Source organism: Salvelinus sp. IW2-2015, unplaced genomic scaffold (genome assembly GCF_002910315.2).
Source record: "Salvelinus sp. IW2-2015 unplaced genomic scaffold, ASM291031v2 Un_scaffold2074, whole genome shotgun sequence".
In the NCBI taxonomy this organism is placed as follows: Eukaryota; Metazoa; Chordata; class Actinopteri; order Salmoniformes; family Salmonidae; genus Salvelinus; species Salvelinus sp. IW2-2015.
In genome coordinates this window covers 129617-141596 of record NW_019943416.1, presented here as the reverse complement: position 1 = coordinate 141596, position 11980 = coordinate 129617, and the positions used below count along the sequence as shown (strand labels likewise).

The window sequence follows — 11980 nt, the reverse complement described above, 5'->3', positions numbered from 1 at the left end:
ATGAAAACACTCACAGCTCTTAGAGGTTTATCCCAGAAACACTCACAGCTGTAATCGCTCTTAGAGAGTTACCCAGAAACACTCACAGCTGTAATCGCTCTTAGAGAGTTACCCAGAAACACTCACAGCTGTAATCGCTCTTAGAGAGTTACCCAGAAACACTCACATCTCTTAGATTTACCCAGAAACACTCACAGCTCTTAAAGACTTACCCAGAAACACTCACAGCTGTAATCGTTGCCAAAAGGTGTGAGTCTCTACATGTATTGACTGGTTTGAATAGTTATGTAAATGAGAGATTTCATCTTCCGTGTCTGCGGTACAGAGCGGTGTCTGCGGTACAGAGCGGTGTCTGCGGTACAGAGCGGTGTCTGCGGTACAGAGCGGTGTCTGCGGTACAGAGCGGAAATAACATCCTATATGGATTCTACAGACCCTAGTGATTAATCTCAACCCCACTTTCACTTCTGCACCTATAATAGTTTTCTCTTTATAAGCCAATATGTATTTCATATACAGTGTATTCCCTTACGAAAAAATATTGCAGTCAGAGTGCAGTATAACTGCAGTTCAACTGTTTCCTGTCCTGTTAAGCATTCAAAATGTAACCAGTACTTTTGGGTGTCAGGGAAAATGTATGGAGTAAAAAGTACATCATTTTCTTTAGGAATGTAGTGGAGTAAAAGTAAAGGTTGTCAAAAATATAAATAGTAAAGTACAGATACCCCAAAAAAAACACTTAAGTAGTAATTTAAAGTATTTTTACTTAAGTACTTTACACCACTGCTTTTACTGCAGTTTGAAAACTGCAATCTTTTTTTTGTAAGGGTTGCAAGGGGAGCATTGATTTGCCCTTGGAACATGTTTAAAATACACATTTTTATACAAATGTCACTTAAATATGAATTATTGTTAATGTTTAGACAATTATTTTTCATACGGTATATCATGAATAAATGCAGGTTAAATACACTTTTTTTTTTACTATTACGTGGGCGAGTTTTATTTTGAAATGCCCGAAATTCCGTGACCCGGAAGTACTTTTTTGGCCGAGACGGTTTCCTAGATAGCACAGCCACAAAGTCAAAATTGGCTATATCTTAAAAATGTATAAAAACAAAAATAATTAGATTTTTGGTCTTAATTTAAGGCTAGAGTTAGACATAAGGTTAGCCGTGTGGTTAAGGTTAGGTTTTAAATACCATTTTAAGAACATACATTTTTGAAATAGGCGGGGTTTATAACTTTGTGGCTGTGGTAACTAGTGACGAGACGCTGATATCGAGGAGAACAAGATACCTTACTTACGCCAAGACCGCGGTGAAGGAATTATCAAAAACATGGTTAGTTTTTGTTTGTTTTAAAATAGCATGTCTAAATTTGTGTTCAAGTGGTTTTCCAGAGTAAAAAAAAAAAGAAGAGTGGATTGCTAGCTAGCCTTTTTGAAATGTTGCGTGCATGTCAATCAACGGATGCTAGCTAACGCGTTAGCTAGCTTGCGAATGTTAGTTTAGTGAGTTGTTTTTAAACGTCTTGGTCATAAACCAGTCTGACATATTATATGGCGTTGTATTAATCTTCATTAATCTTGTTGTAGTCTGCGTGTTCATTGACATGTCTGTGTTAAGTTCCGAGTTACGCTAGTTCCAGTACTAACGTTTAGTTAGTGACAACAATAATTGTATCAATGGGGGATGGTAGCGAAACAGATACCTGGCTTTTGGTCCTGTGTTGCAGGATGATCCAGCTCATAACTTTAACTGAGGTCGTCTAGAAATATTAATTTACTGAAATTAAAGCATTTTATTGATCTTCAAAGTAAAATACAGTTGTACTCGTTACTCAAAGTTAGTGTTAGTCCAAAGGCCGRCAGATGGCGATGTTGAGTCGTGTCATTTAACCGTCCGAAGGAAATGTATGCAGCCGTTGTGGTGAGAACTTGATCGGTTGAAATATGACGATACCAACGCTCACTTAAAAAATGCTCCGTAAGCTACGCCCAAGTGGACAGAGCTAACCATGTTCCACTGGGACACGTTTTAATATTGTGAAAGCCTCTCATTTTACAATGGGTCCGCCGTGGTTCTGTGTATTCAAGTTATGCTAATATATTTGAGACCAGTGTATTGCAGTTAATTTAGTCTTTGACTTAAGGCAAGTATCTGTGAGTAGTAGACCTAAACAGGAGAAACAACGAGTCTTCCAGACAGTTCACAATGAAATATACCAGAGGGGGGGTGTCGTTTACTACCTAAATTATTGGGACCCTTACAAAACAAGAGAGCAGTTTTGAAAGTGCAGGTATTGACTGGTATTTTGGACACAGTAATTACAGAATAACTGCAGTTGAACTCCAATTATACTGCACTGTAACTGCAGCTATACTACAAAATGAATGCAGTAAAAAAAAACGTATTTTGGATGCAGTATTTGCAGTTATACTGCACTCTGGCTGCAATATTTTTCTGTAAAGGGATCTGGTTAATCTGGAAAACATTCAAAATTATAAATGGAGAGATAAATAAATGGTGTATTCTTTGAAAAGATGAGCCTGGCTGAGAATAGAACATTCTGTTTTCTGCCTGAGTGTGGTGCTGTTTACCACCATTTCTCAAAGTCCATAATGAACCTATACTCTCCATTGTCTTACCTACTACAGCAACAACTTTATTATTTGCCCTTTTTATAGAAAATCTTTTTATATTTTGTTTTTTAAACTAACGACTGAAAGGTGTGTGACCATTAACATTGGCTGCGTATCTATTGTCGCTCTCCCAAAGTATGGACGTAAACATAAAAAAAMAWAAATGTATTTAACTAGGCAAGTCAGTTAAGAACAGATTCTTATTTACAATGACGGCCTACACCGGCCAAACCCGGACGACGCCGGGCCAATTGTGCGTCGCCCTATGGGACTCCCAATCACGGCCGGTTGTGATACAGCCTGGATTTGAACCAGGGTGTCTGTAGTGATGCCTCTAGCACTGAGATGCAGTGCCTTAGACCGCTACGCCACATTTCTTCTCATCTCAGGGATTTAACAATGGCTTAAAAGTAGCTCAATCCAATGCTTGGATATCCATGAGGAGAGGGATGGACAATTGGTATGCAGCCATTGATTTCAGGTGGCTTCATCAACAGACGGGCTGTGTTCCAAAGGGCACCTTATTCCCTATACATAGTGCACTAATGCTGACCAAGGCCCTTAAGGCTGTGGTGAAAAGTTGTAGGCAATAGGGTGCCCTTTGGAATGCATTCTGCCTGTTGAGCCCCACCCAGCCTATAGGAAACCATTTCTCCATCCCATTCCCACCCAGCCTATAGGAAACCATTTCTCCATCCCATTCCCACCCAGCCTATAAAACCATTTCTCCATCCCATTCCCACCACAGCCTATAGGAACCATTTCTCCATCCCATTCCCACCAGCCTATAGGAAACCATTTCTCCATCCCATTCCCACCCAGCCTATAGAACCATTTCTCCATCCCCATTCCACCAGCCTATAGGAAACCATTCTCCATCCCATTCCACCCAGCCTATAGGAAACCATTTCTCCCATCCCATTCCCACCCAGCCTATAGGAAACATTTCTCCATCCCATTCCCACCCAGCCTATAGGAAACCATTTCTCCATTCCACTTCCGCCCTCTAGAACATCGCATTAGTAAGCAAACAAAGGGGAGTGGCTTGGAACTAAGTTCATTTTTTTAAATTTAACTGTCAATGACTATTTGATAAAGTACATTTTTTGTACGTTTAATATAACTGTGAATCCATCTTTTCATTGATGGATTAGTCAACAGACTGAACATTCTTGTACCARTGAGATGATATTAGTTRCATTGTGTTGTTGCYRTTCAGCCTCATCTAGCCTTGATATGGAATAACGGGGAAAATACCTCTCTGMCTTAGGAAACCATTTGGGGAGGAAAGTAACACTCCCAGTTTGCACAAATCTTTATTTGACTTGCTGTAATAACACAGACTAGAGGTCGACCGATTAATCGGAATGGCCGATTTAATTAGGGCCGATTTCACGTTTTCATAACAATCCGAAATCCGTGTATTTGAACACCGATTTGGCCGATTTTTATCATTTTTGTAACTTTTTTTTTTTACACCTTTATTTAACTAGGCAAGTCAGTTGAGAACACATTCTTATTTTCAATGACGGCCTAGGAACGGTGGGTTAACTGCCTTGTTCAGGGGCAGAACGACAGATTTTTACCTTGTCAGCTCGGGGATTCAATCTTGCAACCTTACGGTTAACTAGTCCAACGCTCTAACCACCTGCCTCTCATTGCACTCCACGAGGAGCCTGCCTGTTACGCGAATGCAGTAAGAAGCCAAGGTAAGTTGCTAGCTAGCATTAAACTTATATTATAAAAAACAATCAATCATAATCACTAGTTAACTACACATGGTTGATGATCTTACTAGTTTATCGAGCGTGTCCTGCGTTGCATATAATCGATGCAGTGCGCATTCGCGAAAAAGGTACCTAACCATAAACATCAATGCCTTTCTTAAAATCAATACACAAGTATGTATTTTTAAACCTGCATATTTATCTAAAGGAAATTCATGTTAGCAGGCAATATTAACCAGGTGAAATTGTGTCACTTCTCTTGCGTTCATTGCACGCAGAGTSAGGGTATATGCAACAGTTTGGGCTGCCTAATTTGCCAGAGTTTTACGTAATTATGACATAGCATTGAAGGTTGTGCAATGTAACAGGAATATTTAGACTTAGGGATGCCACCCGTTAGATAAAATACGTAACGGTTCAGTATTTCACTGAAAGAATAAACGTCTTGTTTTCGAGATGATAGTTTCCGGATTCTACCATATTAATGACCTACGGCTCGTATTTCTGTGTGTTTATTATGTTATAACTAAGTATGATTTGATGAGCAGTCTGACTGAGCGGTGGTAGCAGCAAGCAGGCTCATAAGCATTCATTCAACAGCACTTTTGTGCGTTTTGCCAGCAGCTTTTCGCTGTGCTTCAAGCATTGAGCTGTTTATGCATTCAAGCCTAATCAAACTCCCGAGATTAGGCTGGTGTAACCGATGTGAAATAGCTAGCTAGTTAGCGGGTGCGCGCTAATAGGTTTCAAACGTCACTCGCTCTGAGTCTTGGAGTAGTTATTCCTCTTGCTCGCATGGAAAACGCTGCTTCAGGGTGGCTGTTGTCGTGTGTTTCTGGCTTTCGAGCCAGGTAGGAGACGAGGCGAGGATGGAAGCTATACTGTTAACTGGCAAATCTGAGTGCCTATAAGAACATCCAATAGTCATAGGTTAATGAAATACAAATGGTATAGAGAGAAATAGTCCTATATCATACAACCTAAAACTTCTTACGCGAATTGAAGACTCATGTTAAAAGGACCACAGCTTCATATGTTCTCATGTTCTGAGCAAGGAACTTAGCTTTCTTACATGGCACATATGCACTTTTACTTCTTCTCCAACACTTTGTTTTTGCATTATTAAAACCAAATTGAACTGTTTATTATTTTATTTGAGGGCTAAATTGATTTTATTGATGTATTATATTAAGTTAAAATAAGTGTTCATTCAGTTATTGTTGTAATGTCATTATTACAAATAAATTTTAAAAATCAGCCGATTATCGGTATCGGCTTTGTTTTGTCCTCCAATTATCGGTATCGGCGTTGAAAAATCATAATGGGTCGACCTCTAATGATAATGCACATACCCCATGGCGGCAAGGATCTGCACACAATTCCTGTAAACTGAAAATGTCCCAGTTCTTCCATGGCCTGCATACTCACCAGACATGTCACCCAATTGAGCATGTTTGGGATGCTCTGGATCGACGTGTATGCAGGTGTTCCAGTTTTCCTCCAATATCCAGCAACTTCACACAGCCATTAAATAGGAGTGGGACAACATTCCACAGGCCACAATCAACAGCCTGATCAACTCTATGTGAAGGAGATGTCGCTCTGCAAGAGGCAAATGGTGGTCACACCAGATACTGACTGGTTTTCTGATCCACGCCCCTACCTTTTTAAAGGTATCTGTGACCAACGGATGCATATCTGTATTGCCAGTTATGTGAAATCCATAGATTAGGGCCGTAAGAATTTATTTTATATTTATTTCACCTTTATTTAACCAGGTAGGCTAGTTGAGAACAAGTTCTCATTTACAACTGCGACCTGGCCAAGATAAAGCAAAGCAATTCGACACAAACAACAGCACCGAGTAATGAATGTGTTTCAGTTGACTGATTTCCTTTATACAAACTGTAACACAGTAAAATCTTAGAAATTGTTGCTTTTTGTGTTTTTTTTTATTTCTCAGTATAATTAGAACAGATGAAAGTTATTCTCCTATCGATCTTCTGGGTTCACAGGCCGGCGGGAGCTACCAACGGGCTGGCGCGCACAAGGGCACATTACAACAATTAATCTAGTTTCTATTCTTGTCACTCATCTCTAACAACATCAATAAATTTTACTTCTTGTTTCCATATAGAGTATACTGATTTTTAAATTCACTAGCTTTCCCGAGTGGCGCAGCGGTCTAAGGCACTGCATCTCGGTGCTAGAGGTGTCACTACAGACCCTGGTACGATTCCAGGCTGTAGGGACCAGGGCCCATTGGCTGTAACCTAATACAGCTGCAGTTATCAGTAGTTGATCACCTGAATAATCCTCGTCTTTTCTACACATACAGTTTAGGTGTAGGCTGCTGTCGAGAGAGAGTGTATGTCGGGAGTGATGTGTATACACGCTTGCAAAAAAATAAATACCGGAGGACAGTGGAGTCGGCGAGTGCTTTTTGCCTGGCCTGGATGTCTAATGAAAAGGAGCATAAAAGATCACCGTGACCTTTCACCCTCCTGTGAAGTTCATCATAACTTATTTAAACTGCATCGTTTCCACCGCCATTTATCGCATAATTAATTTGAACGACAAAAAGATCCCACCATGTCGAACGATCAAATGATCTGTTGGCATTTTTTTTTTTATACCAAAACTTCCTGTTTCCATGAGTTGTTATTTTATTTTTTACGTTATGACTTTCCACGCGTGTAAACATGGTTACAGTTGGAAATTATAGTAGCTACAATGTATGCTAAAATGTAAGATTTAAGTCAGATCTGTCAATGTTGTACCTTACTAAAATATGCTTAAGCTAGTATTTTGAGTTTTATTCATTTTAAAAGCTCAGACACACCGGTGGGGTTGTCAAACGTTTGCCTGTCGACCGTACTTAGCACCTCTGAACAGTGTTGGCAGTCCATAGCTGTGTTTGAATACCCATACTAACATACTTTATACTACATACTTGATGAGTATATTCTACAATACTTTATACTATTAGTTCATTTTAGTATACTGTAAACGAAAGGTATTGTTTCAGTTGAGCGTACTAGCGCTTTGCCTGTCTACCTGGAAGTTGATGCTGTTGCTATGCAACCTCTTGCTAGCATGTTAGCATAACAAATGACTAACGTTAGCTAAACATTTTACGGTTTCGGGTGTGTTTTTTTGAGTTGACATTCTCGAGTGCCAGAGTGCGCTCTGGGAGTTTTGTAAATTCAGAGCGTTGTCAGATTGTCCGTTAGTAAATCTAGAGCGTTCAGGGCGCACACTGGACACTCTGGCTGAGGAGTAGGGTTGATCCGAGCGTTCAACTTTGAACGTTTCTTCAAGTGCAGTCGCAAAAAACCACCAAGTGCTAAGATGAAACTAGCTCTCATGAGGACCGCCACCGGAAAGGAAGACCCAGAGTTACCTCTGCTGCAGAGGATACGTTCATTAGTTACCAGCCTCAGAAATTGCTGCCCAAATAAATGCTTCAGAGTTCAAGTAACAGACACATCTCAACATCAACTGTTCAGAGGACACTACGTGAATCAGGCCTTCACTGTCGAATTGCTGCAAGGAAACCACTACTAAAGGACACCAATAAGAAGAAGAGACTTGCTTTGGCCCAGAAACACGAGCAATGGACATTAGACCGGTGGAAATCTGTCCTTTGGTCTGATGGGTCCAAATGTAATATTTTTGGTTCCAACCGCCGTGTCTTTGTGAGACGCAGAGTAGGTGAACAGATGATCTCCGCATGTGTGGTTCCCACCGTGAAGCATGGAGGAGGAGGTGTGATGGTATCGGCCTGCATTGCTGGTGACACTGATTTATTTAGAATTCAAGGCACAGTTAACCAGCATGGCTACCACAGCATTCTGCAGCGATACGCCATCCCATTTGTTTTTCAACAGGACAATGACCCAACACACCTCCAGGCTGTGTAAGGGCTATTTGACCAAGCAGGAGAGTGAYGGAGTGCTGCATCAGATGACTTGGCMTCCRCAATCACCCGACAACCCAATTTGAAATGGGTGATAGTTAGTCTACACCTGTTTTGTTTAGGAAGCATTTCCATGTTAGTCTACACCTGTTTTGTTTAGGAAGCATGTGACCAATAACATGGGATAATGTGTTGTTGCAGTCTCACACGATCCTGTTGGTCCAGCCCACCAAGAGGCCAGAGGGACGGACGTATGCCGATTATGAATCGGTCAACGAGTGCATGGAAGGTAAATTTGACAGCCACCTAAACTGACAGAGAAGGATATAGAACCCACATCGTCTGTGAGACAGTACTGACCCGCTGAGGGGGAAAAAACAACAACGTGATGGAACATTTTTTAAATGCTGTTAGATGGTCAACCAGCTTAATCTATAAGTCTCTTTTCCAGGTGTGTGTAAGATGTACGAGGAACACCTAAAGAGAATGAACCCAAACAGTCCATCCATCACCTATGACATCAGTCAACTGTTTGACTTCATCGATGACCTGGCTGACCTCAGCTGCTTGGTGTAAGTTCTGGTGATGTTCCGGTGATGTTCCAGGAAGTGTGAAACTTGTCTGTCTAGGCAACCTTGATCGTCTCCCGTGTCCTAGTTGTCGTTCTTTTGTCCGAATGAATCTGTCTGAATGATATCAAATTCCATACCTTTTTATTTTTTGGGGGGGTTTGAAAATTAATTTATTAATAACCTGGTTGTTTTAATTTGCGTTAGAGTTGTTGTAAGGGTATTATGCATGCCTATAATGTCTTATAGTTCACTATAACACCAGCATTAGATCTGCAACCAGCGGTAAGCTGCCATGTTGAGTAGGTGACGGCAAGACAAAACTAAAACCAAAAACCCATTGGCTTAACAATAAAGTGGCAAGGGGAATCACCAATATAACCCTGTTACACAGGCATTAAGTGAAGTGTCAACCTCACTTCTGTTAAGAAACATCCTAGGGTTGAGGATTTCTATAGCCTCGTAAGGCTACATTTTGATGGGGACACTCCGTCTCTCTGTCTCCTCCTAGGTACCGTGCGGACACGCAGACCTACCAGCCGTACAACAAGGACTGGATCAAGGAGAAGATTTACGTCCTGCTGCGGCGCCAGGCCCAACAGGCTGGGAAATGAGACTTTACAGCCCTTAGTTCCAGGCTGACTGCACTGCAGACGCCAGATAGCAAAAACATCTGGTTTGGTGTTTAACATGTCACCACATCATGAAATACAGCAAATCTGATGACGACTGCGTAGTAGTCAATGACATTGGGTTGATGCAGTGCAACGTCTGCAATGTAGTCTGCCTGGAACGTGACCAATCTATGAAGGAAGAGGTCAGGGAGGGAGGGGGGGGGGGGGGGCGTTTGATAGGAACGGAGAAGGGCTGAGTTTATAAGTTGTCTCAGTGAGAACTTTTCTAGGAGGTGGGGTGAAGTGTGATTTTTATTTTATTTTGAAATTTTTGTATTTAAAATAGTTTCCCCCTTAATGAAGATGTCTTTACTTAAAATAAAATTTAAAAAACAGCAAGAAATACTCTGTTTTTTTGTGTTACTGTTTGTGTTCTGTCACTCATATAGAGATGACTTGTCCACGTGGCCTGCTTTGAATTCCTACTAAACTCGGCAATAAAAAAGAAACGTCCTTTTTCAGGACCCTGTCTTTTCAAAAGATATATTTGTAAAAATCCAAATAACTTCACAGATTTCATTGTAAGGGTTTAAACACTGTTTCCATGCTTGTTCAATGAACATAAACAATTCTGTGAACATGCACCTGTGGAACGGTCGTAGAACTAACAGCTTAAGACGGCAGGAATTAAGTCACAGTTATGAAACAATTAGGGACACTAAAGAGGCTTTCTGCGGACTCTGGAAAAACCAAAAGAAAGATGGCCCAGGGTCCTGCTCATCTGTCGTGAACGTGCCTTAGGCATGCTGCAAGGAGGCATGACGACTGCAGGTGTGGCAGGGCAATAAATTGCTATGTCTGTACTGTGAGACGCGCTACAGGGAGCACAAGACAGACAGCTGATCGTCCTCAGCAGTGGCAGACCACATGTACAAAACCTGCACAGGATCGGTACATCCGAACATCACACCTGCAGGACAGGTCACAGGATGGAACAATGCCGAGTTTCCACAGGAACAGCACAATCCCTCCATCAGTGCTCAGCAACTGCTGCAATAGGCTGAGGAGAGGCTGGACTGAGGCTTGTAGGCCTGTTGTAAGGCAGGTCCCTCACCAGACATCACCGGCAACAACATCGCCTATGGGCACAAACCCACCGTCGCTGGCCCAGACAGGACTGGCAAAAAAGTGCTCTTCACTGACGAGTTTCGGTTTTGTCTCACAGGGGAGATGGTCGGATTTGCGTTTATTCGTCGAAGCAATGAGCGTTACACCGAGGCCGGTACTCTGGAGGGGATCGATTTGGAGGTGGAGGGTTGTCATGGTCTGGGGCGGTGTGTCCACAGCATCATCGGACTGAGCTTGTGTCATTGCAGGCAATCTCAACGCTGTGCGTTACAGGGAAGACATCCTCCTCCCTCAATGTGGTAGCAGCTTCCTGCAGGCTCATCCTGACATGACCCTCCAGTATGACAAATGCCACTAGCCATACTGCTCATTCTGTCGTGATTCCTGCAAGAATGAATGTCCGTGTTCTGCATGGCCAGCGAAGAGCCCGGATCTCATCACATTGAGCACGTTGGTGACCTGTTGGATTCGAGGGTGAGGGCTAGGGCCATTTCCCAGAAATGTCTGGCAACTTGCATGTGCCTTGGTGAGAAGTGTGGGGTAACAGTTCCACAGCAAGAACTGGCAAATCTGGTGCAGTCCAGAGGAGGAGATGCATGGCAGTACTTATGCAGCTGGTGGCCACACAAGATACTGGATGTTACTTTTGATTTGACCCCCTCGTTGTTCAGGGACACATTATTCATTTTGTTAGTTCAATTCTGTGGAACTTGTTCAGTTATGTCTCAGTTGTTGAATTTTGTTATGTTCATACAAATATTTACACCATGTTAAGTTTGCTGAAAAAAACGCAGTTGCAGTGAGAGACGTTTCTTTTTTTTGTGAGTTTTTATATTGTAAGAAACTCTGTGGATATTGACAGAATGGTAAACTGAGCGGTTGTTTTCTTTTAATTAATGATTTTTCACAACAATGTGAGGAAGTTTGATGCTCACTTTGAATAATATTTATTGGGGGAAGTTCAATGATTTTACTGAAATATGAATGTGCATTATTAGTCATATGCCGTTTGGTTTTATATGGGGGAAGGTCTGTCAGTCAGTGGCTATTTGATGCTGATTGGTTTATTATGGGGGAAGTCTGTCAGTCAGTGGCTATTTGATGCTGATTGGTTTATTATGGGGGAAGGTCTGTCAGTCAGTGGCTATTTGATGCGTTTGGTTTATTATGGGGGCAAGGTCTGTCAAGTCAGTGGCTATTTGATTGCGTTGATAAGGTTTATTATGGGGAAGGTCTGTCAGTCAGTTGGCTATTTGTGATCTGATATGGGTTTATTATGGGGAAAGTTGTCAGTCAGTGGCTATTTGATGCTGTTGGTTTATTATGGGAGAAGGTCTGTCAGTCAGTGGCTATTTGATGCTGATGGTTTATTATGGGGG

The 11980-nt window shown here is 41.7% G+C and overlaps 1 protein-coding gene across 1 annotated transcript; it reads left to right on the top strand.

Moving 5' to 3' along the window:
- Positions 1 to 1036: 1036 nt before the first annotated feature.
- On the top strand, positions 1037 to 9876 carry LOC112072895 (enhancer of rudimentary homolog). Its single transcript, XM_024140276.2, has 4 exons — positions 1037 to 1343; positions 8492 to 8579; positions 8742 to 8862; positions 9371 to 9876. The coding sequence occupies exons 1-4, from the start codon at positions 1341 to 1343 to the stop codon at positions 9471 to 9473; spliced, it is 315 nt and encodes a 104-aa protein (XP_023996044.1). The 5' UTR covers positions 1037 to 1340; the 3' UTR covers positions 9474 to 9876.
- The last annotated feature ends 2104 nt before the right edge of the window (positions 9877 to 11980 follow it).

Excerpts from the sequence above, each read along its gene's own strand:
- LOC112072895 (XM_024140276.2), top strand. Across the intron at positions 8,580-8,741 it reads GGTCAACGAGTGCATGGAAG|GTGTGTGTAAGATGTACGAG; the intron begins GTAAATTTGACA and ends TCTCTTTTCCAG. Across the intron at positions 8,863-9,370 it reads GCTGACCTCAGCTGCTTGGT|GTACCGTGCGGACACGCAGA; the intron begins GTAAGTTCTGGT and ends GTCTCCTCCTAG.